Source organism: Danio rerio, chromosome 6 (genome assembly GCF_052040795.2).
Source record: "Danio rerio strain M-AB ecotype USA chromosome 6, GRCz13ab, whole genome shotgun sequence".
Lineage (NCBI taxonomy): Eukaryota > Metazoa > Chordata > Actinopteri > Cypriniformes > Danionidae > Danio > Danio rerio.
In genome coordinates, this window is record NC_141026.1 from 33,756,979 (window position 1) to 33,782,262 (window position 25,284).

The window sequence follows — 25,284 nt, forward strand, 5'->3', positions numbered from 1 at the left end:
CTGTGCGCACACCATTTAAATGATCATATCGCATTTTAGAGTTATGATTACAACAAGCATTTGATATGCTTTTTTCTTTCATAGCGAACATTTCATAGTGTTGTGCATGAAAATAAATGTACAGTGTCAGTATAACAACCCTAGCCTACATAATGTTGAATATATTGCAAGAAGGTTTTATTTTACCAGTAAAAACAAATGGTCTAATAATGTTGTCAATGCAGATGTCAAGCACATGTCTTAAACATAATAAATAAACTTTATAATTATGAATAATTATATTCTGATGTCATAATTTTACTGTGAATGAACAAACAGGACATAATGAAAGTCTGTTCAAGTCCACCATAATGACTATACAAAAATTAGCATTTTAAGCAACAGTATACCTACACATAGGCCTAATATTATTATTGTTGTTTTAGCATATGTTTGAGAATTAACAATAATAATAGGCTAATCATATTAACCTTTAGTTTACATTTGCAGAATCGAGATATTGATGTTAAGCAAGAAAAATTGTGATTCACACTTTTGCCAGAATCATGCAGCCCTAATATAAACCATTCATAATACAACAAAATCTACATCAGCTTTGGGTGATTAAAATAATTTTAAAACATAACATCACCTATCTAAAAGAAATACTTCAGCCATTGGGTCATCCTTCCTCCACTGTGCAAAAGAAACTCCAATATTGATTCAGGATTTTAAAAAGTTTTGATTCAGCATTTGTTTTTACCGCTATCACTCTCTCTCTCTTGTGTGCATGTGAACTCGCCACACGTGCACGCACAGTGGATCTGCGTAAACAGGGGTGCGCAGATGTACTAATCTACATTTGTTGACAGACAGTTTGGGCTACTTATCAGAATTATAGGAATTGTCAGCCTGAAAAAGAAATTTTGAATGAACATTTTTTAGTCTTATGCCTTACCCCGAATATAAAAATACATATAAATACATTTAAATCATTTACTTTAATCATTACTATTAGAATGTGAAACTTTCAGCACGCACAACAAAAAATATTTAGGTATATTTTAATACCTACTGCACCTTTAATGTTTTCATTGGCAATATTGTCAAAAACAGACATTACAGTGCCTAAAATGTAACAGCACACCTTATTTTCTAAACAGTACTATAAAATCAATATTGCATTTGCTCTTGTGCTATTCAATCTGAAAAAAGCCCTGGTATAATATTGAAGTTGTTGTTTGTGTGATATTGCTTAGCTTACATACAATAGAAAAACGAGACAATAATCATACACAGGTGTGTTTTTTGCCTTGGTATGTTGAATTGTTGGAGCATATCACTACATAATGAGTGTGTTTGCACCAATCGACTGTATGAAGTGTAAGAGGACCAACTGTATGTCTGTATGTTTACAACTTCTGAATAGCAGTGCAGTAAACACAGTATTCTCACATAAAAAAAGAACAGGATAGAAGCACGAGGAAAGAATGGATGACAGCTGAATGGAGGGGGTGTAAAAAAAACTGATCATCTACAGTATTGGCATTTACTCTGATGGAAATGAGACCCCGAGGGAACATAGATGGAGGAAGGAGAGCATGAGATAGGGAAGGAGGAGTGTGAGCAAGTGAATGAACGACGGAATAATGTGCTGACGAAAGAGCACAGAAGAAAAGACAGGATGTGAGATGAAGACATGCTGATTAAAGGACAGATAAAAAGGAAGGGCATCAAAGAAGATTGAAGCAAAAAAGCGACAAAATTTGATTCGAATTGGAATCTTAAACACATATGAGCACATGCATACACATATACAGTATGTGCATGATGGTGAGAATGTAGGAAATCATGAATCTGTAATGTGTACTAGTGTGGCCTGGATATTTCTTTCACACTGTCACACACACATGCATGGCGTACGTCCTTGGCAGTAATAAGTGGTGCGGTATGTCTCGGAGGAACCCAAGCTTATCTGTGCCAGTTATAATGCAGTCAGGACAGCGTATGTAAAAGTCTAAATATAGAGGAGGAAAAGCATTCGTCATTTGGAAGAGTGTCAAACGTTTGTGTGCGTGTCCGTTTGAACACTACCGGGAGAGCAGACCGTTCCCAGAATCCACTTTCCCTAAGGAACATTTTACTGCTCCTTCATAGCTCAGCAATTTTGACTGGAGTTCACAAAATGCATCGGACATTTAACCTAAAGGCATAGATTCAATACATTAAATTGTTCTCTGTTATCTACATCTGTGGTCCTCAACCACTGGGTCGCACAATAAATCATTCATTATTTCCGTTTTATTCCTTATATGAGTCTGAACGATCTTTTATTTTTAAAAGTCTTTTATTTTTAAAAATGACCGTATTCTCTCAGTTACACCTCGGCCACTTGAGGGCCCAAATTTATCTCACAAGCAGCAAAATGAGTAAGAAACAGACGTCTTTGGAAAGTTTCTTTGTGTAAGGGAAAATGCCGAGTGAAGGACACCATAAGTCAAGTGACAAGACCTGACCGATCAACTTTAGATTTTTTGAAATATACACATTTCGGTAGACTAATTATCTCAGATAAACACAGAATACCCAAAGACTGCAGTGCTTTGTCATTTTCCATAAATAAAACTTGTATCAGAGTGACAGCGATGTTTTGTCAGCTTGTCATCCTTTGAGAAAAATAGTTGATAGTAGCCTAGCAATCTACGAACCACAGCCCCCCTGGTCTGCAGAAAAAGTGTCAAGCGTTGACTGGTCTTCAGTGATAAAAAGGTTGGGGACCACTGATCTATATTGTAGGTATGTGACTTAGTCAAGTTCAAAATTTTCATATTTAACTAGAGGAATTACCCCTTGAATGAAAAAAGCTCGGGGCTGCACAGTGGTGCAGTGGGTAGCACGTTCGACAGCAAGAAGGGCACTGGTTCAAGCCTCGGCTTCTGTGTGGAGTTTGCATGTTCTCCCCATGTTTGCATGGGTTTCCTCCGGGTGATCTGGTTTCCCCCACTAGTCCAAAAACATGCAGTATAGGTGAATTGGGTAAGCTAAATTGTCCGAAGTGTATGTGGGTGAATTGGTGTGTATGAATGTTTCCCAGTGATTGGTTGCAGCTGGAAGCGCATCCACTGCGTAAAACATATGCTGGATAAGGTGGCGGTTTATTCCACTGTGGTGACCCCAGATTGATAAAGGGACTAAGCAGAAAAGAAAAATGAATGAATGAATGAAAAGCTCGGTTTTGACCATATTTGGAATGGTCATGAATATTAATGAGCTCTGCTCTGATGCGTTTAAAATAATCATACTTCAGTTGTCAAAAAATATTTTAACAATTTAACTTCTGCTTTGATATCAGTCTTTTTAACTGAAGTAGTGGAGAGGTTTATTTTAGCTATTGGAGTGAGTGAGTTATCTTTATGCCAAAGTTACCTAGTTTGTACCAAAGTTGTGATTTTAAATAAATATAGGCTAAATCATAATTTCATTCAACAAAGTAGACCAGCAGAAATGTATTTAGGGTTGCATTTTGAAGCGTTGACATTAGGAATTAATATATCAAGCTCAAACAGATTTTATAAAGTTTACTGGCATCCTTTCACTCATGAAAAATCACAGAAAGAGTTGAGTGATGACACAATGCATAAACGTGCATTAAACACTTATACTCAGCGGTTTACTTGTGTTTGTTGTCTCATTACAATCATATGTGGCTCTTTTTCACAATATACATGTTAAACTAAAAAAATATACATTTAAACAGCCCTTACTTTTCTTTGAGGTGGAGCTAAAGAAATGTATCATCCGTATGTCCTGCATTTTGCGTTCTAACAACCCATGAATACCTGTCATGCATAGCTGTCTGCTTTACAAAATTGCTCCTATTTAGTCTCCCTGTCTCACTGATTTTAAGTGAGTCCCATATGCATAGTATAATTAATACAAGCTTAGATAAACGTAAAAAATAAAAAATATATATCTTGTAATCTAGGAAACATTGTAGTTAATCAAACGCATCCTATTAATGATCCCATGTGGTTCATCAGGGTCAGTGTTTTGTTACATTTGGCCTGTTTTTTTATCAGGATTATACACTCATACCTTTTATATAAGAATTAGGAAACAATGGTGTTTGAAGCTCATGGTATGTCTTTCCATAAACTGAACTCTTATTATACTAGGTATATCCAGATTTTCATTCAATGGCGCTTTTACATCTCAGATATTTAATCTGAAATTCTTTAAAAAGAATATAGCAGAGCACAGAAAGCATTAAGGTTGAAGAAATTTGGAAGAATGCATTCTGTGAATCGTTTTAAATGTTATTTGTGAAAATGCAAATGAACTTTTTAAAGAGGATCTAGAGTTGCAGAGGTGTGTAATTGCTTGAGTAGCGGGTGGCTCCATCCCACCAAGTTCAATGTCTCTGCTTTTTATCGTTCTTGATGCCTGAATAAAATTAAAAGTGGAAATGATTCTATAAAAGAAACAAATGAGACAACTGTCAATGGAAAAAACACAGAAACGTTCTCAATCGCTCACAGCTGTGCATATTTAGAAGTGCGTTGGTGTTTCCAGTCGTGTAAAAATGCTTTGGTGGACAGAGCTACAAAATGAAGGTGCACTGATGCAGATAATGTTTTCTTGGAAGGATTGAATGAGAAATGTTTGAGCTCACAGATATTACAACAGATAACAGATCATTTCTATTATTATAGCAAATGGCTTTTTAGAGTGTGCTTCAATAAATAGTGCTCAACGATTTGCATCCCCCTATAATCATAGCATAATTCTCTTAACAGACACATTTTCGCATCACTGGTTCATACAGAAATCTACAATTTAATTGCAGAAAGTCTAAACTTATTTTAATTATGTTATACAAAGAACTCCAGGAAAGATTCTCAAGGTTCTGAGATGGAAAGATTTTTCAAAGGGCTATATGCACAGCTTGTGTTTTTCAACCAATGAGGAACTTCCGGTGAAAGCTTTATGTGACTATTTTAGGTAAACGGCACAGTGACAAACAAGAACGAAGCAAATCTCCCTTACTACAGTAAGAACTTTCCCAACTGTCATTTGATTTATTTGTTGGGGAGTTTATTCAAGCCTTTCTGCAGTGATGAGTCACACGCACGCACACGTATAGCTTTGCACTGCTTTTGCACAGAAATATTGACATAATACACCTTAATATACATTGCTGTATGAATATCTGTTATGATAATGTACATAATAAACCTGATTTAAGTCCGATGTGACGAATTTTAATTTCACAAGTTTCCTTTAACAGCATCAATGTTATAACGTAATTCAAATAGAATCAATTAAATAGACTTAGAGCTGGGTGATATGGCAAAAAAATGATCACGATAATTTTTTTCATATCGGTCGAAATAGATAATTATCACGATAAATGTAAAATCTTTGTATCTAGCAATTTTATAGAATTTTCAGCATACCAAATCCCTTTGTGCAGCTGATTTAACACATTTTGTGAGATGTTTTAGCTGACTGACAATATAAAAAATATAATATTAAACAAAAGGTTGGCATTGTTTTAAACGATGAAACAGGTGTGTGGGGTTGCCCGCTTTTGATGGCACTAGTTGTCTGCGCAGTTTGCAGTGCACGTTGCTCTGTTTTGTGTCGGATTGCAAAAAACTAAGTAGCTCCAGACTACTGGAGTCAAGTGACGTTTCTTGTCAACAATGTCTGTGACCTATTTTACCTTATTTTTTTCTCACTCCTTCAAGTGCAACAAAAACTGTATGGCTGTAAACTTGTATACTGCATGTGGCATCGGGAAGGGCAGGCTGCAAAATGCTTGAGCAGCGTTACGCATAGTGTGTAAATATTATGGAGCGTAAATATTATGGAGCAATTATCGAACTGTCATTATCGTTTTTATCGAAAAATTATATATCGTGATAATTATCGATATCAAATTATCGCCCAGCCCTTAACAGACTTAAGCATCCTTTTAATTGTTAAAGCGTAAAAAAAGACGAAAGATCGTTTAAACACAGTCAACGTCATTAGCAGCAGGCTAGCACAGAAATTCCATTAAAAATACTGGGGTAAAATTATTTTCTATATTTTAAAGACATGGCATGGAAAAATATAATTAAATGCAGTGCTTATTGTTTGTTCTGATACCCACTTTATCTTAGCCAGGCAGTGAAGATTGTTGTTTTTTAAAATAAATCGGATCTTAAACGCAACGATATTGACAATTAACCCAAAGCCCTGAGGCTGGCTGACTGAAATTAAAAGTCTGTGTGCACATACCCCCATTGTGCTCACTATGGCTGAAATGACCAAAAATAGTAAAAAGTGAAATATTATCACAGCGTAAATGTAATGCCATGCTTTTTTCTTCATCAACCATTACTATTGGTGAAGTTTTTTTCTCGACTTGTGGAGCTGCGCTTCGATGGGCTCTTCAATGTTTAGACTTTCAACAGTGAAATTTAAAAACCACACTGAACTAAACTCAACTCTGAAAACTGGATTGACATATTTCCAATTCACTTAAGCTGCTTTGACACAATAAACATTGTAAAAGCGCTATAGAAATAAACATAAATTAAATTGAATACTCCATTGTTCAGAAATTATTAAAATGTTCTGATTTACTAATCAAATATTGTTTCTTATCACTAATGTTGAATACACTGTACATAAATAGGAATTATGACCAACAAATGTCCACTTATTTCCTAGTTTAATTGTGTTTATTTCAAGGAGAATCTCTTTTTTTTTACTTCCTCTTGTTTTTTGTTTCTTTAAAACGCCCACCTATTCAGGCTCTCAAATGTTCAGAAACACAGTGCCCCAAATGAGCTTGTTACATCTCGTTTCAAAAAGAGAAAGATAGAGAGAGGGAGAGAGAATGAAAACAGAGATGGTGCATAAAAAAAACATATATTTAGAAGCACAGGAAAAAAAGCACCACCTAGGGCTCTTATCCCATCCAAAAGACATCAGACAATCAGACTAGCAGAAAAATCAAACAGGAAGTAGACGTGTGTGTGTTTGTATATGTCAACAGGCTTCTGCGTGACAAATCAAAGCAGAAAATAATTTCAATAAACATCGAGCTGCAAAAACGACAAACTGCTCCCTGTTTAAAAATCCTGCAGGGTACTTGACGCAAATCAAACACAAAAATGAAATTCTCTGTTAGGGCATATATGTACAGACAGAAAGGACAGGCTGGACAGCCAATAGGGCTTCTCCATGTGAATGTGCCGGTTCAGTCAGACTGCATGGAGATGTTTAACCAGTAGCCATTACTGACCTCAGGCCAGAAAAATCAATACAGCAACCGCCTTCATTTCAACACACAAACAGTATATCAAACCATAAACTTCTCCATCAAAAGCAAATATTGTGGCTGGACGTCTGCATGGTGTGTTTCCTCTGGCTCGGACATGCTCTATTTCCCGTTATAAATGGTTGACCTTTGAGAGCGATAAAAAGACCCCAGTGAGAAAGAGGAGTGCTGGGAAGTGTGTATGAAAGAATAATGTTGAGGCAGTGGGGAATAATAACAATATTTTTTTAAAATCTGCCTTATGTAACTTTAAAAAAAAGATCTTTTTACAAATATACTACTTTTCTTTGCTTTTTCTTTTTTGGTAAATAGCGCTTGCACACACAAACCTTGGTAACTAGATAATCTCTGGATGCCCAATGATGTCCTGTAGTCTGCTTCAAGTCACATGAATCCAGCTTAATAAAATGGCTTGGGCTCCCAGGGCCTCTGTTCAGGGCTCCAAAACAGCATAAAGTCTCTGTGACCTTCAGGTTCCTCATTTATGGCTTAGATAGCTCCATTAGGTAAAAAGACACATGTTGTAAGTTAGTACAATGGGTCAAGTAAAGATGATTGTACAGTGCTTGTGTCATGATCAGTTCAAAATTGAAGATTCATCATTTGGAAGATCAAACGTAAACTTTGAAATGGTTTGGTAAAACGTGACATGATAAAAGCATGATTTTTGTTTAGTTTTCCATAATACACAATCTTCCAATCTATGGTGAAGACATTGGGCCCTATCATACACTTGGTATAATAAAGCGCAAGACGTGTATAGCTCGATTTTCTGATTTTTTTGTTTTCAAAGTTTTGAAACTTTGTAATTATTGTTGATTTATTTGTTTGCTGGAAATAAATACTGAAAACTAAATATGTAGGCAGATGGATGTCTTCAGGGGAGTGTATAACACCATTTCCTTATCCATGAAAGTAAAGGAGTAAAGTAAAGAGTAAAAGTAAAATAAAGAGAAAGCAAAGAGGCCGAATGAAGGAGGCTTGTTCTTTATCCTTTCTGCAGAATTCTTTCTGTTTTCTTGCTAGTGAAGCATTCAGTTTTTCCTCTTACAAAGTCCGCCATGTAAATAGCAAATGCACCATGCACAATACAACTGAAACTTAAAGGGAATGAGAGATGAGACTCTGATTGGTTTAATGCACATTATGCTCAAAACTCACCCATAACTCATTAAGAGAATAAGCACAACCCAGTTAGACCATGCGCCAGGGCACAGAGTTTATTTTTCCATACTAAAAATAGTAAAAAAAATTTAATAAATAGACACACCCTTAACGCTTTTGCGCCATGCACTTTAGACTTTGCACCTAGATCGTTAAAATAGAGCCTGTTAGGTATATTAAAATGATTTGGAGTAAATATAAGGGGATTTATTTAAAAATAACCTAAAATATCTATTCAGACTTACACTATGTGAAGATCCGATATAGTCAACGCAACAGATTTTCTCAATTTTAATTTCATTGCACTGTACTGGGAATAATGCTGGCCAACAGTTAAATGCAAACTTTTGGTCACATGCCTATAACTGACGATATTACAACACACACAGACTATTTTGTTAAGCAACAGGGAATAACAGAGGAACATTCTCTTTTAGTGCAAAATAATTGTGGCTGTTTGAAAACATGCAAATACTGTTTGACTTCCTTTCTCCATTACTGACAGTGAATTTGCACTTCATTCAGCCAGACTGTGTGTGTGTTTATTGGTTTGTTTGTTTGCATTTATTTAAACTAATGTTGTCATGGTTCATTAAAAGTAAATCTAAATGAATATTATGTTAAATAAAATAAACTGATTTTTTATATAAATGTCAAATGAAAAGCTTAAAAATAAGAAATGTTGCTTTATCTAAGTGAAAATAAGTGCAAAATATCTAAACTAAAATTAAAAAGAAAGTTATAAAACAAAACCAAATGACAAAAACTTGTCATGAAATTGAACACTGAAAATATGAAAATAAAAATCAATATTTAAAACAAGAATATTTGGATGAAAACAAGGAAATTGGATTATGAAACTTAAAAATATTATCATTATTATAATAATAATTATTATTATTAATTATTATTATTGTTGTTGTTGTTGTTGTTGTTGTTATTTTGTGCTGAACACATCCCAAACTTAGTTACAAAGTTACAAAAAAACACCTACTAACTTAAAAAGGTATATAATTAAAAATAAAAATATGAACAGTGGAAAAAAGTATGTACAGCAAAACAAGCACAACAATTCAAACTCCCAAATGGATGTATAAATATTTCAAAAGACCTATATGGGGTCATTAATAATGCAGTAGCATTAATAAAGAGATTGCTTAATCTGTATGGGATCAATATAAATATTTTCCGACGTTAAACATTAATGTTTACCCCCTTTCAAAATCTATATACTGTTTGTGTCTTCATCGTCAACCAGGAGGCTCTCTTAAAAAGCGACTTGTTTGTTTGTGTGTGTCCTGATGACAGCCATCAAAATCTACAGAGGATATCAAGTCATGGGTCAGCAGAAGAGTTGACCTTCATATCAGTCCAAATGAAAACACAGAGATTCAGCAAACAGACTAAAGATAAAAACAAAGAAAAACAAAAAGTCAACAATGAATTTTTGAAAAAACATGGGCTACTTTTAATTATTAATTACTATTAATTGATCACATTCACCTAAATATATCCGAATGAAGTGTGTGTGTGTCTATCTGTCAGTCCATATATGTATGCAAGCTCCTAATATGTGCCTGGGTCAGAATATGCCCATCATGCACACGCTGAGTCATCTAATAACATAACTGCTGTCTGTCTCGAAAAGAAAGGCAAAAACAAGAGCGTTGACAGAAAGGAGGGGGGCTGCGAGATGACAAAGTGGGAGGTGAGATGCAAGAATGAAAAAAAAAGCCATTTCCAAACACATCTAATGGAACTGACATTTCCTGTCAACTATAGAGTTTAGTCAGATCTTATCACACAATAGTGGTTTCGAGAAATGCACTTATGCATCATGTAGGGATCGAGAACATGACCCAGTCATCATTTCAAATGACGTGAACTATTAAGTGGGCTTTACATTTTAAAGGGATAGTTCATTTACAAAAGAGAATGTTCGCTGTTAATTGGTAAAGATCTAGGTGACTTTTTTCTTCAGTTGAAAATAAGACAGTGTCTGTGCAGTTTATCTAAATTCAACTTCGATATTGACTTCCAATGATTAGGAAAACCAAAAATCAAAGAAAAAATAATAATATTATTGTGCCATAACCCGCCCTATTTAGGACATTCTGCGCTTGTTCTCGATTCGACAAAACAGAACATGCACGTTTGAAAGTCATCATTTTAGCTAAAGGTGTGCGTCAAAATGTTTTAGGAGTTCACACTTAGCTGATGATTGACTATAAAGCATGTCAGGCATGCTGTCCCGGGAGAGAGCCCTGAGCTTATAAGATCCTTAAGCCTTGGGCTCCCTCACATTAGAGGGGCGAGAAGGGAGGTTGAGCTTAGGTAGATCTTGATGAACTCCCCCAACTTGTTAATGGCTAATGACAGATTATAGGCATAGCTACTGCTTACTGGGAGCTCGTCTAATGCCTGGAAACCTCCGCGAGCACGGAGAGAACATGCAATGTTGACTGGTCCAGTAAGGACCAGTGACATTCTTGCTGTGAGGCAATAGTGTTAATCACTGGGCCACCGTGTTGCAAAATCTAGAAAAAAAGGAGGACAGAGTAGGGGTTGGAGGGGGATTCTTCAAGAAAAAGATAATAGGGTAAGAAACTTGTTATTTATCCGCTTGTTAAGTCGTGACGTATCGGTGACGTTTGGAATACTGTTTCTGGGTCCAAGCCGCTACTTATTTGAATTGAGAAAATATTTGTTTATGACCACTTTTTTAGTCATATCACACATTAAATTGAAATTTCTATAAATACAGTGTACACATCAGTCTCTGGGCTTGCTGCATCACAAATCCCAAAATGTTAACAATTTATAAAAAAATGAATCACCTTCTGGCCATCTGATATTAAGCATGGATGGATGTACATTGGTCACGACATTCACTTTTTTTTTCCCACTATCAAAATGTGGCAAAACGCAACACTAAATAATTATTCACATAAACCCTTATTTGTTATGTAATGACGGAATTAGTTAAGATGGCAAGAACAAATTCTGGTGAAGGGTGACAATCGGTCTGTGCCACATCTGCCTTTATTCAAAAGCTATAGAATAAATAAAAGGTTTCACTCATATAGTTAATAGGAAATCTGCAATGTTCAATATGGCTGCTCAAGCAAAATGCACAGTGATTTCTGGGTTTTAAATAAACCATGTTTTGAAATGGTTCGATTTTACTGAGCTGAAGCAGTTTGCACTGATTTTGCAATTAACTTAATCAAAACTCATTTCAGACGTGCTTGAAATACTGATCTTATGTGAAATGCGTCAATACTGTTTATAGCATATTATATATTGCATCCAACAATGCTGAGAATTGTCAACTCTTTAAGTTCTCTGGTTACTCCAAAAGTGACTGCCCTGAGGAAACAGTTCAGACTCTGATGATAATAAGCTAGTAAAACATTCATGTTTATATGTTATATGTTATGTCACATTATATGTTATTTGCCACAAAAACAAACTGTCCAAAAGAACCAGTTGGTGGAAAAATAGGATAATTTTCCTATTCACAGGTAACAAACATTGTGTAATAATGTTCAATTTTTAGCACAGACCAGTCATTTAGCTTCCTAAGGAGGGAGCCACAGGTATTAATTGTGCATTTTCTGTTTTTTTCTTTAATGGTGCGCCAGTAGCCATTAACATTTGATGAAATAACATTTTATGAATCACCATGGTTTTCAGCTAAACATTTTCTTTAATATTCTCCAGAAGAATTCACATGAATCTGGTACAGCCTGAGGCTGAGCCAATTAACAGATAATATTCATTTTTTAAGTGAACGTTGTGTGACTTTTCTTCAAAAAAATATTTAACCAGGTAACTTGTTCTATTGCAGCTTGTGATAAATCAAAATCATTAGGTAGGATGATTACTAAAAATAAAGATGGGGCACAGTGATGTTTGAGGTGTTAATAAGTGTACACTGTAAAAAAATAAATATTATTTTACAGGTAATTGTCTGTATATATTTTTTACAGAATTTTGCAGTTTTTTATTATAAAGAGACATAGGTGTTGTTTTACAGATATTTTTCTCTAATTAAAAATTCTAACATTAAATTTACAGTTATTGCCTGTATTTTGCTATTCCATTCTTTTTCTGTTTTTAAAGGAACTTTTCTGTATTTTCAGAGAGTAACACATAATTGTACGTTAATATTTACAGATTATTCCAATAAAAACAGGGAAATAAAAATTCAAATAATTTTTCAGCCTATTGTTTGAAGGCTGCATATAATGTATGCATATATATATATTTATTAGCATATATATAATTATTTCCCAAATGATGTTTAACAGAGCAAGGAAATTTTCACAGCATGCATTTTTTCTTCTGGAGAAAGTCTTATTTGTTTTATTTTGGCTAAAATAAAAGCAGTTTAAAAATAAAAATAAAAAAAACATTGTATGGTCAAAATTTTTAGCCCCTTTAAGCTATATATTTTTTCAATAGTCTACAGAACAAACCATCGTTATACAACAACTTGCCTAAATACCCTAATCCGCCTAGTTAACATAATTAACCTAGTTAAGCCTTTAAATATCACTTTAATCTGTATAGAAGTGTCTTGAAAAATATCTAGTCAAATATTATTTACTGTCATCACGGCAAAGATAAAATAAATCAGTTTTTAGAGATGAGTTATTAAAACTATTATAATTAGAAATGTGTTGAAAAATTCTTCTCACTGTAAGACAAAAATTGGGGGGAAAAAAATAATTCAGGGGGGCTAAGTATTTATATATATATATATATACACACACACACACACACACACACACACACACACACACACACACACACACACACACACACACACACACACACACAAACACACACACACACACATATGTTTTTAATATATATATATTTTAATATAATATATATATATATACCTTTTAATGTTTTATTTTATTATGAGTTTAGTTTTTTGCATGCACAGTATAAAATGGCTCTAAATAGCTGTTATTCTCACTTCTGTTTATGAAAAAACAGGTTATTGTTAAAAATAATCAGTGGCTAACAATGTTGCTACGCTAACTATTACGATCACCAGCAATCTAGTGGCTGTAGATCATTGGAGAACTACACACATGCTACGTTAACGAACTACAACTCCCAGCATTAACCTCGCACACCCCTTCCTGATTCATACAGATTACACACACAGTTCTTCAAGGACAAAAGACTCAAGGACAATAAACTCAGCAAACACATACACATCGTAGGTGAGTCTGGTTAAACTGGTTGGCGAGCATCATGATGCGTTTTCCCTTGCCTTGCCAAAATTGCAGGAAATTTCTGGGAGAAATTACAAAACGGGAGGCTTTCATATGGGATATGGGAGACTTTCAGCAAAAACAGGAGTATTGGCAGGTATGGTTTAGGTAAACTTGATCAACACTGAACAGCTAGCTCATTTAATCTTATTCACATCTAGCTATTATAGGTAGTCAAATACTGTAAATGTTTAATGAAACCTTTTAATCAAAAGTAGTCTAAAAACAAAAGATTGTTAAAAGCCAAACTATCTTTTAATATACTAATGCTTACTACACACTGCATCTTTGATATATTATACAGCGATTTCTGTTTTTACATCCAAAGTTATCCTCCATTTGAAAAGCTTTGATTTAACCTCTGAGCTATTACAACAGAAGAGCTGAATCAACCCTGAAATAACTGCATAAATATATCGAAACAGCTGCATTTAAAAAACCTCAATTAGGAAAGCATTACTAGTCACTCTTTCCAATCACTATCAGGTAATATAAAAAAAGAAGCTTTCAGATCATCTTAAAATTTATGAGACATTTTCTGCCAACACAAGGCCCATCTTGCATCTTATTTTCCAGCATCTTCTGCTTCCAAATGAGCTGAATCATTTGCACAATTCATCGTGTTATCTCATATCTGTACAGTAGTGGGGGTGGCAATATTCAGAGCGCTCCATTATTGATTTCTGAAGTATTAAAAAGGCCTGAGAGCACTGTGATGCAATTTGAGGTCAAACTCTTTAGAGCTTGATGCATCTCCAGCACTCCCGCAGATGGTGTGGGTTTAGTGCTGCTGCAAAGCTTCATGGGACTGAGAGGGTGTAGTGTATTGATTTCCGTGTTGGCTGGTGTGTTTGCCCCAACTGCAGATCTAAAGTCAGTGTTGCCCTTTAGCTTTAATGGTTTTGATTAGGATGGAGGTTGAGGAAACCGTATCCTGCATCAGCACTTAAAGGTAGTTTTCCTGGGTGGTATTGATTTCTGGAGAAGGCCTGCATGGTGAAAAGCTCTCTCTTATTAACACAGTGGAGAGAAAGAAGTGAACGCTGGGCAGGGTTTCCATACAAGTCCTCGTCACCTAGTCTGGAAACAGAACCTAACTCCTAAAGAACAATAACACAATCATATCTTCGGTATTTCTCTTATGACTAGATAGGGAACATAGCCATTTGTATTCATAGCTAGTTCCATTCTTTTTTAAAAATGGACCAAATTATGTTAATGTAGAATAGTTCTTGAATGTTAAATCTAGCATGGCCAGTGTACTATCATTCTGTAACAAATAACTCTCATGAGCTATTCCTTTTTCACTGCTTTTCTGTGTAAATGGATGTGTTTGACTTCTGTATTTGCTTTGTGTTTGCTGCATCATATGGATGACCCAGCATAATAAAAAAGAGGTGCTTAAGTAATGTTCATGTTTTGAGTCTTTGTATTTGTCCCTATTGACCTTATTCTTCAATGTGGAAGTGCGCTCGATTTTGTGACTGTTTTAGAACTTCCGATTCAGTTGCCTATAGGATAAATGACTTGGAATAATAAACGGCAAAAAACAGTAAATTTACTTGCTCTACAAACAAGTGTGTCCATGACTATACAGGCGAAGCAGAATGATATAATAAGAAAATATCAGTTTGCAACATCAAGCAGCATAACGAGCTTTTTTTAATGTCTACAAATAAAACCAAATGGAAGTGAATGAGACCGGAAGTCTTGAGCCAAAAATATTCAATTGGCTGTGCCTGCACACAAAAATAAGGTAAAAAAAAATGTATATATATATAATATACAGCTCAAGTATATTTGGTGACATTTTATTTTACTATTATCATCCTTTCAGACTTTTTTGTATCTGCCCTATAGCCAAACATTCGTGATCGATTAATCAGTGGAAAATCTTCTCTCGCCCTACATGTTTCGTACTGCTCATTGTGTGTGCCCAAAAACCCAAAAACTGACAATATTTCGAGAGACAATCTCATTTTTTCTGCAGAGACTTACAGAAGCACTCCTTTTTGGCACTTTTGTCCGTATGGGGTTTCTAAATCTCCTAAAATGTCCGGGGTTCGGTTCTTGGTTTGGGTTTCTAAAGACGTCTTTAATTTTTTTTCTATTATTATTATTATTATTATTATTATTATTATTACTATTATTATTATTACTATTATTATTTTAATCCTGATGTACTTTCATTTGGCTTCACAGCTGATAGCGCATGCAGCCGCAAGAGCTAGAGAAACATTAAATAATTAGTTATTTAATCTAAACAACTCAGATCAACTTTTCTCTACATAGAAAGGACAAAATTATATCTAAACTGGCTGCAAAATATTTGTAAACCATTAGAAATGATTAATTAACTCATTTGCCTTTAAATAATCTACTTTTTATTCTTATTCTTATTAAACTTTTAGAGATATTGTCTGTTTTTATTTCTTAATGTCATTTATTTCTCATTTTCTGTGTATATTTTTTATTTGATGATGTTGATGTATTGCATATTTTAAACATATCTAACATGCGTTGACAATACTGTACAAAATGTCAGCTGCCAATTTTAACCGAGTGCACATGGCTCCTGAATAGAATAAAAGTAAAAGAAATAGGGCATTCTTTTTTTTTTTAAGTCTTCAAAAAACCTTCAATCCATTAAAAAGAAAAGGTGTATAATAGTGTCATAATGAATAAATATATTGCTAAAATCCTTTTTTTGTAGCATGTATTTAACCATGTGCTGTGGGTAAAAGGTGTGTTTTAATTCTGCCACCAGCACAAGTATATTTCAAACCTGTGGGAAGCACTGTATATGCATTCGGATTTATTAACTGCTTACGTTTGATTTTTTGAAAAACATACAGGAATGACTTTTATGAGCCATTAATTCAGGTGAACCTGATAAAATTGTGTTGGTGGATTTAAGAATGAATTAATCTTATTAGCGAAATCAGCACAATCAATTTTTTCAAGCGAACAAATGTCTTTAAATAAAGCACAAAAAAGCAGCACAGTGTAGTTGGATTGAATCCTCAATCTTCAGAGGAGTTGTTTCTTTTTAGCAAATCAAAAATGCACAGCTCAGTCAAAAGACAAATCTAACATTCACATTCTTTTTACCCCTAAACAAAAGAAGAAGAGCTTTGCTTTGAGTATATTGTGTCCTGTACTTTTAAGCAAACTAAAAACTTACAAAGAATAAGTGTAGACTTATTCAAAGCACTGAAATGAGTTGATTCTTTAAAGTGAATCAAAAGCACTTCAGTGGTTACTGAATTCTTGTGTCTCACAAATTTTAATAGTCTTTTTATGTCATTTTCTGGAGTTTGACAGCTCCCTTTCTGTTCCCTTTCACTGTACAATATAAAAGAGCTAAACCTCTTTAGTGTTCCACAGAATAAAGAAAGCCATAAAAGATTTGAAACAAACATGAGGGTGAATAAATGACGACAAATTTTTCATTTTTGATTTAATTTCCCCTAATACCAAAAGCAGCAGCAACAATCGCATTTCACTGGACTACAATACCTCTGAAGAATGTATATATACAGTTGAAGTTAGAATTAATAACCCATGCAATTTATTAGCCCCCCTGTTTATTTTTTTCCACAATTTCTGTTTACGAGAGAAGATTTTTTCAACACATTTCTAAAAATAATAGTTTTAATAACTCCTTTCTAATAACTGATTTATTTTATCTTTGCCATGATGACAGTATAATATTTTACTAGATTTTTTAATGACACTTCTATACAGCTTAAAGTTACATTTAAAGGCTTAACTAGGTTAAATTAGGTTTACTAGGCAGGTTAGGTTAATAAGGCAAGTCATTGTATAACGATAATTTGTTCTGTAGACTGTCAGAAAAAAAATAAGCTTAAAGGGCCTAATAATTTTGTCCTTAAAATGATGTTTAAAAAATGAATAACTGCTTTTATTCCATCCTAAATAAAACAAATAAGACTTTCTATAGAAAAAAATATTATTAGACATGCTGTGAAAAATTTCTTGCTCTGTTAAACATAATATGGGAAATATTTAGAAAAAATAAAATTCAAAGGGAGGCTAATTATTCTGACTTCAACTGTATATGTTTGATTAAACAGGGTTCCCACTCTAAGCTTAGTGTCAAATTCCCCAACGTTTATGTGATGAGCATTGAGCAGACAAAAAGTAAAATATATCTTTGATTACATGTTGTCACTTCACATCGGTTTAGAACAAGGTGCTAAAGCCCAAAGCTTAAAACAAAGCTGGACTAGAAGTTCTGTTAAATTGCCTTATTTAATTCAAGGGGGTTGTTACTCTTCTCAATTAGTTTATAACATCAACACAACATTGATTGATACATTAAATAATGCTTATTTTACATGGATCTAAGACATTAAATACGCGACTAAATACTGATTGCAGACGCAAACAAAGTGGGCCCCAATTTGTATTAAGTGGTCTTAATTACTATGTACTTATTAATCATTTTTGACATTGTATTTATATTTTTAACATGATCTGTATGTAATTGTATATAATGTATGTAATTACATCTTTAATTACACTGTTGACCATCTCTTACATCTTAACCCAACCTATCCATACCACCTACCTGTCCTTAAACCCATATCCCACCTCTGTAGCACAATAACATGTTGTTAAATGACAACAATAAGTAGATTGTATCTATTTTTTATGCATGTACCTAGTAATTAAGGCCACTACATATAAAGGGACAAAAAGGTCAAAACTTAACAGTAATTAATTCACAACCAAATTAGCTATATTTTTGATTCAGTCACCTAATATAGGCTATTCTTAATAAAATAAAAAAATAAAAGATTTATAACACAATAATAAAATAAAAAATAAAAAAAAACATTCATTCATTCATTCATTTTTGGCTTAGTTTCATTATTAATCTGGGGTCGCCACAGCAGAATGAGCCGCCAACATATCCAGCATATGTTTTACGCAGCGAATGCCCTTCCAGCCGCAACCCATCTCTGGGAAACATACATGCATACTCATTCACCCTCATACACTACGGACAATTTAACCTACCCAATTCACCCATAGCGCATGTCCATATACCTACTGCGCATACCTACTGCTCCACCTCATTGCCAATAAAAAACATGTAATAGAAATATGTAATTTTGATGAATAGACTCTTTTCACAAAAGTGTGATGACGTGTTTAACACTTTATAGACTTTATTTATTTATTTATTTTTTTACATTTATAAAGCTATACTTTGCATTATATCATCTTAGCATCAAATTACAAAAACAAGTGGTGTTTCTAATGCAGCATTTATGGACAGGACAGTAAATTTGATGCTGTCCACTCTTCAGGTTGCAGTTGTCAGTCTAACACAATTTTTTTTTTCTGAAAATAACACTATCATTGATTTTTTTTTTTTACTATTTGAGCAATTAGGAATGCAAAAAAAATATTTGTTATACTCTCCCATTCACTGTGCTCTTAAGTTTGTGACTTAAGGCATGACCTGAAAACAATTCCCCGACTTTCACTGTTTGGATTACACATTTCAATTTCTATGATATTCCAGAAATCCCTGATTAAATAATAATAATAATAATAATAATAATAATAATAATAATAATATATATATATATATATATATATATATATATATATATATATATATATATATATATATATATATATATATATATATATATATATATATATATATATATATATATAAAATATATATTTTAAATATATATAATATAAAATCTTCCTTGCCAGTCAGTGGTTCCCAAAGTGGGGATCAGGACCCCCTGGGGTGTCACAGGACAATAACAGGGGGTCCGTTGGTGAACTCCAAAAGTCAAATAAATGTTATTAAAATATTACAATTAGTAGTTAATAGTTAGTAGTTAATAGTTACATAAAAAAGCAACAACATGCAAATGAAAAGCCATCAGCCTTTCATTAGACTGACAACACACCAATAGTGACAGACGCAGTAGATTGATTTTATAGAACCAGGTAATGCTTTCTGACACCTTTATGGCAATCAAATACATTAAAAATAAACAGAGGCCACTACTGAACATTGAGAATGATCTCTTAGTGGCAGTCTCCTAAAATAAACCAAGAATAGACTTGTGCTGAATACGTTGTGCCCACCAGTTCCTTTAGGTGAGGTTAATATAAAATTAAAGAATGTAATAAATGACTATAAATATTATATGATTGTTAGACTGTTGAACTTTGTGGTGTCATTATGCTCATGTTTATATAGACCTATTGTTGTGTGAACAACATACATATTTATAGCAACCTCCAAGAAATGTGGGGGTCACAAGTCACCGGCATTGTTATTTTGAGGGTCGCAGGCTGAACATTTTGGGAACCCCTGTATTAAGTAACTCTCTTCCAGCCAAGTTGGCAGAGATGAAATGCCTAAAATACTAACACCTCGTCAACATTTCTCCACATCTCACCTGGCAGAAGACGGGTTTGTAGCTCTCTGAAAAAATGTGAGCCAGCTCCTCCGAGTCCTCAAAGTCCAACGGCAGTCGATCCACGCATAGGCACTTGGAGTGGAGGTGGTCAGCAGAGGTCAGCTGGTTGACGTCAGCCCACTGCACCATTAAAACACGGTCGCCCATTGGCTTGCCCAAGAGTTCAGACCGTGCTCTGGAAGCTGAGTCCTTCTTCATGTACTCCACAAACCCGTAGCCTTTGGAGTGGCCTGTTAGGTCACTGTACACCAGGAAACAGCGTTCGATGTTGCCGTAGGATCGCACCAGTTCCTGAAACTGAGTGGCAGTGACAGTGTAGGGCAGATTGGTGACACACAGGAGAGAGTCTGTGGGCTGAAGCTGGACGTTGATGTCACGGCCTCGGACTGATGTCTGGTGCAGAGTTCGGATGGCATCCTGTGCTTGGTCACCATTTAGAAGGGTTACGAAAGCTAGTGAGACACACACACACAAACACACATACACACACACACACAAACACACACATAAAAAAACATTAATAAAACACTCAAAGGGCAATCAAATGGATCTTGAATGTAAAAGGCAACAAGAGTAGTATTACATTAAAGAACTTAAAAACTGTGAGGCACACAGCCTAACAAACAAAAATGGATAAACTCAGCAAACATTAAAATTACATACACACCAGAGAAAGACTAATGTAGGATCATAAACACAAAATACAATTTTGTTCAAAGACTTTTTAAGCACTGAAACAGAGAGGTCACTAAATAAGAGTTTAACATGAGTAAACACTGAAGTTCTTGGTTGCACGATAGTGAAAAAAATCAAACATTTTGTTATTCTGCTATATATACAGTTGAAGTCGGAATTATTAGCCCACATTATTATACACCCACCTGTTTATTTTTTCCCCAATTTCTGTTCAATGGAGAGCATATTTTTAAAATACATTTCTAAACATAATAGTTTTAATAACGCATTTCTAATAACTGATTTATTTTATCTTTGCCATGATGACAGTAAATAATATTTGACTAGATATTCTTTAAGACACTTCGATACAGCTTAAAGTGAAATTTAAAGACTTAACTAGGTGAATTAGGTGAACTAGGCAGGTTAGGGTAATTAGGCAAGTTATTGTATAATGATGGTTTGTTCTGTAGACTATTGAAAAAATATATAGCTTAAAGGGGCTAATATTATTGACCCTAAAATGGTGTTCAAAAAATTAAAACTGCTTTTATTCTAGCCAAAAGAAGAAATGCTTAAAAAAGATTAAAAAATACTAAGGGGGGCGAATAATTCTGACTTCAACTGTATGTATATGTATGGATATAGGCCTATGCCTAATTCAGAAACAGTAATTGAATAATAAAAAATAAATAATCAAATTTGTTATACAGTTACAAACAACGCAATTTATGCATGCTTTTACAATCACAAGCCTCAAAAACACATGCAAGTGATAAGTTATAATACAAAATCAACATTGCATATGCTGATTTGATTATTGTTTATGATCACAGTGCAATATTGATGCTGAAACAATATACTGTATTGTGCAGCCGTATTGCTTAGCAGCAAAATTGTGAATAAGAATAACCGTTAATAACTGAATATGAAAATTGTATACATGTACTGCAAGATCATTTTAAATTCAGCAGGATAAATGGATAGTTCACCCAAAACTGAAAATTTATATTTACTCATCCTTAACTTGTTCCAAACCTGTTTGACTTTCTGTGTTCAGTTGAACACAAACACACACACACACACAAACACACACACACACAATAATATCCTCTTTCGTATTCAACAGAATATAGCAACGCAGAAAGTTTAGGAACCAGTCAATTTTCATTTTTGGTGACTTTCCCTTTAAAGGAGAAGTCCACATCTAGAACAATAATTTACAAATAATTTCCTTCAAATGTCGTCCATTTCTTTCTGTCTTCAGTCTTCAGCTGAAAACTTATCAGGATTTTTACTTGTGTCCTTATTTCGAGCTTCAAAAATTTATTTTCACCATGCTACGTACAATACAACCACATCGAAAGGTCACGCATGATGTAGGCAGAACTACAGACAATGCTAGTGCTACACAAACTTCTTCAACTGTCCAAAACAGTATTTCCAAAAAAATGACAGATTACTTTCCAAGAAAAGAAACATTTCATTGACTGGGTTCATTTAAAGCCATTTAAAACAGCATAAACTGCATTTTTAAAAAGTTGAAATAGGGAGCACATTTATGGTCTAAAATGTGAAAAAAAATATAAGGCAGAAACACATGAACATCTTGGATGACAAAGGGGTGAAGAAATTATTTGTAAATTGGTGTTCTGGAAGTGGACTTCCCCTTAAATAAATAAATAAATAAATAAATAAATAAATAAATAAATAAATAAATAAATAAATAAATAAAATACTTTTCTAATGTACAATACACAGATATAATGTACATGTGTTCTCCCTCTCTGTGCTAAAAACAAACATGTGTTAGTTTGCAAACATGCATATTCGATGTCATTATGGGAAGCTTTTACTTCAGGCTGTCATGAACGCGCACGGTACCATTTGTAGAATCAAGATAATAATGTTGCAAATGGTGTTCAGTTTCTTGCACAGACAAAGCATTATGCTTCATAAAACCTCAATGTATTATCCGGACCCACATGTTTTAATTCAGTTTTTCCTTTATATGCTGTTTTGACTCTTAAGGGGCGGCAGCCATTGACTTGCACTTAATGAATTGCCAAGAACCATAGTTTATGCTAGAAAAATTTAATGTTCAACTGGCGCAGTGGGTAGCACGTTCATCTCACAGGATGTAGGTTGCCGGTTTAAGCCTTGGCTGGGTCATTTGGCATTTCTGTGTAGAGTTTGCATGTTCTCCCGATGTTCGCCTGGATTTCCTCCGGGTCCTCTGGTTTCCCCCAAAAGTCCAAAGACATGTGGTATAGGTGAATTGGGTAAGATAAATTGGCCCTAGTGTATGTGTGTGATTGAGTGTGTATGGATGTTTCCCAGTGATGGGTTGCGGCTGGAAGGGCATTGTGTGCGCTGTGGCGACCCCAGATTAATAAAAGGACTAAGCCGAAAAGAAAATGAATAAATGAATGAAAGAAATACAAACCTTTCCTTTAATGTCAGCATGAAGTGAAAACCCTTAGAACTTCCGCCCTGTGTTACATTTTTTTCATTTTCTGATAATCCGTTACACTGGGCTGCAATATAATGGGAGAAAAGATCTGCCATTTCTTCAGTTTCTTCCTGACTTTATTAGAAACAAGTCTTATATTCTAAAAATAACAAATGCTAAAACCTCAATTTTACAGATATTCCTTGAGGTTGGCAGATGGCTCTCTCTTCATAACCCTTATTGATTCCTGGAAATCTGCCAGTCCAGTGTGACTGTCATAAAATAACTCCTTAATTACAATTAAATTCAATTAGAACAAGTAATTACCTTCACAAGACGTCTGTCCATTTAATTATAGAACATGAAAGGATTTTACATTATTTTTGAAAACAGAGTGTAAATGCTCTTGCGCAATGTACATGATTTTATTATTTTGTTTAGGAAACACTGTTCCACATAAAATCTAGCTCTGAACATGCAATTATACATGTGAACTCTGCATTTAAGCACAAACGCTCAATTTATGGCATTAATGCTGTTTATATATCAGAGAATGGCAATATTTACCAGTAAACTAAACAAGAATCAACCAGATGCTTTTAACTCCCACTGAAAATAATCAGTATTTCTTCTAAAGCAAATCTTTTAATTAATTCTAAATATTACAGTAGTTTCAGGGATTGTCACTAGCTTTTTTTCCATCCAAAAATGCAAATTAACTTTATGCGCAAAACTGGAATATCGCAGAAAAGATGTGCGAATAAAGCAGAGGTTACATCCAACGAGTCAAAGTGAACAAAACTATCAGTTCCTGAATAACTGGGGTTAAATATCAAAGGTAAGAATGGAATTTACTGCAGTAGGAGAAGCTGCGTGAATCCTTTCTTGTTTAATAAATTACTTGCGCTTCAGAAAACAATGCTGACAATCAAGGAAGGCGTGGTGGCTTTTGAAGGCTTGAGACATGGAGTACAGATGCTCTTGACAAATCTGGAGGTAATTAAAGAGTCTCTATTATGTATTAAAAAAGGTTTTGTGGGACTCCAACAACAAAATCTTAAAATACAACTCCCATATGATTCGTTCAGTGATTCATTTGTTCCCAAACCCCACCTTAGCCAGCGCCAATCTGCGCTGACTGGTCTGATGACCCAGACTGTTGCGATTGGTCGACTGCGTTCAGCATGAGACAGAGAGAAACAACCACCATGGCTCATCAACAAAGCTGAAGTAGTCAGAGTGCAGAGTGTATGTGTGAGCCCAATGCAGAAGTGCATTAAAGCAATGCAGTTTAACACCAGCATATTTCTCTATTCTTAACCATGACACACATTCAGTATTAATTCACACAGTGGTAAACGCTGAACTATTTTGAAACCTGACCGCTGCATGCGTTTAGGTACAGCTGACTGTGGCCATAGCAATGACAAATGGCAGAGGGTCGCGAGCTCACTAACGCATTTAAATACATAAACAAAGCGTCACGCATCACGTTTTTAAAGTGGTTTAAGACACAATATGAGAATATAAAGAGTTAACGCCCCATTCACATGGGGCGTCAGCGTCAACACTTCCCATTCACTTTGAATGGGTGACGTCAAGCGTTGCTGAACTGCATTGTGGTTCCATCGGCACCGCTTCAGAGGCGTTGCTCTCTGCAGAAGTTGGGACTAGCTCAACTTTTCAAGCACCAACGGAAGCGTCAGTCAATCAGATCGCTGAATGCAAATACATCAGCTAGACAGTGGCCTGTTGCTGACTGAATTTCATTGGCTGATGCTGATTTTTATTAATTTTTTTTTTACATAATTTGCAAGCTAGAAAAAACAAGGAGGCAACCATTTTAACTGCACTTACTTACACTTGTGAAATGGTGGAAGGAACTGATACATGAACTGTGTACTG

General features: G+C 34.5%; 1 protein-coding gene across 3 annotated transcripts in view; it reads right to left on the reverse strand.

Annotated features, from left to right (window-relative positions):
• The window catches only part of raver2 (ribonucleoprotein, PTB-binding 2), a 136,770-nt gene that overhangs the window by 62,081 nt on the left and 49,405 nt on the right, over positions 1–25,284 (reverse strand). For all 3 annotated transcript variants that reach the window (XR_015493770.1, XR_015493771.1, XM_087257472.1), the window contains exon 3: positions 20,232–20,704. Coding sequence is in view for 1 of the 3 variants with exons in the window: in XM_087257472.1 (XP_087113598.1) it covers positions 20,232–20,704 (473 nt within the window). In the remaining 2 variants the exon portion in view is untranslated. The remainder of the gene's footprint in view (positions 1–20,231; positions 20,705–25,284) is intronic.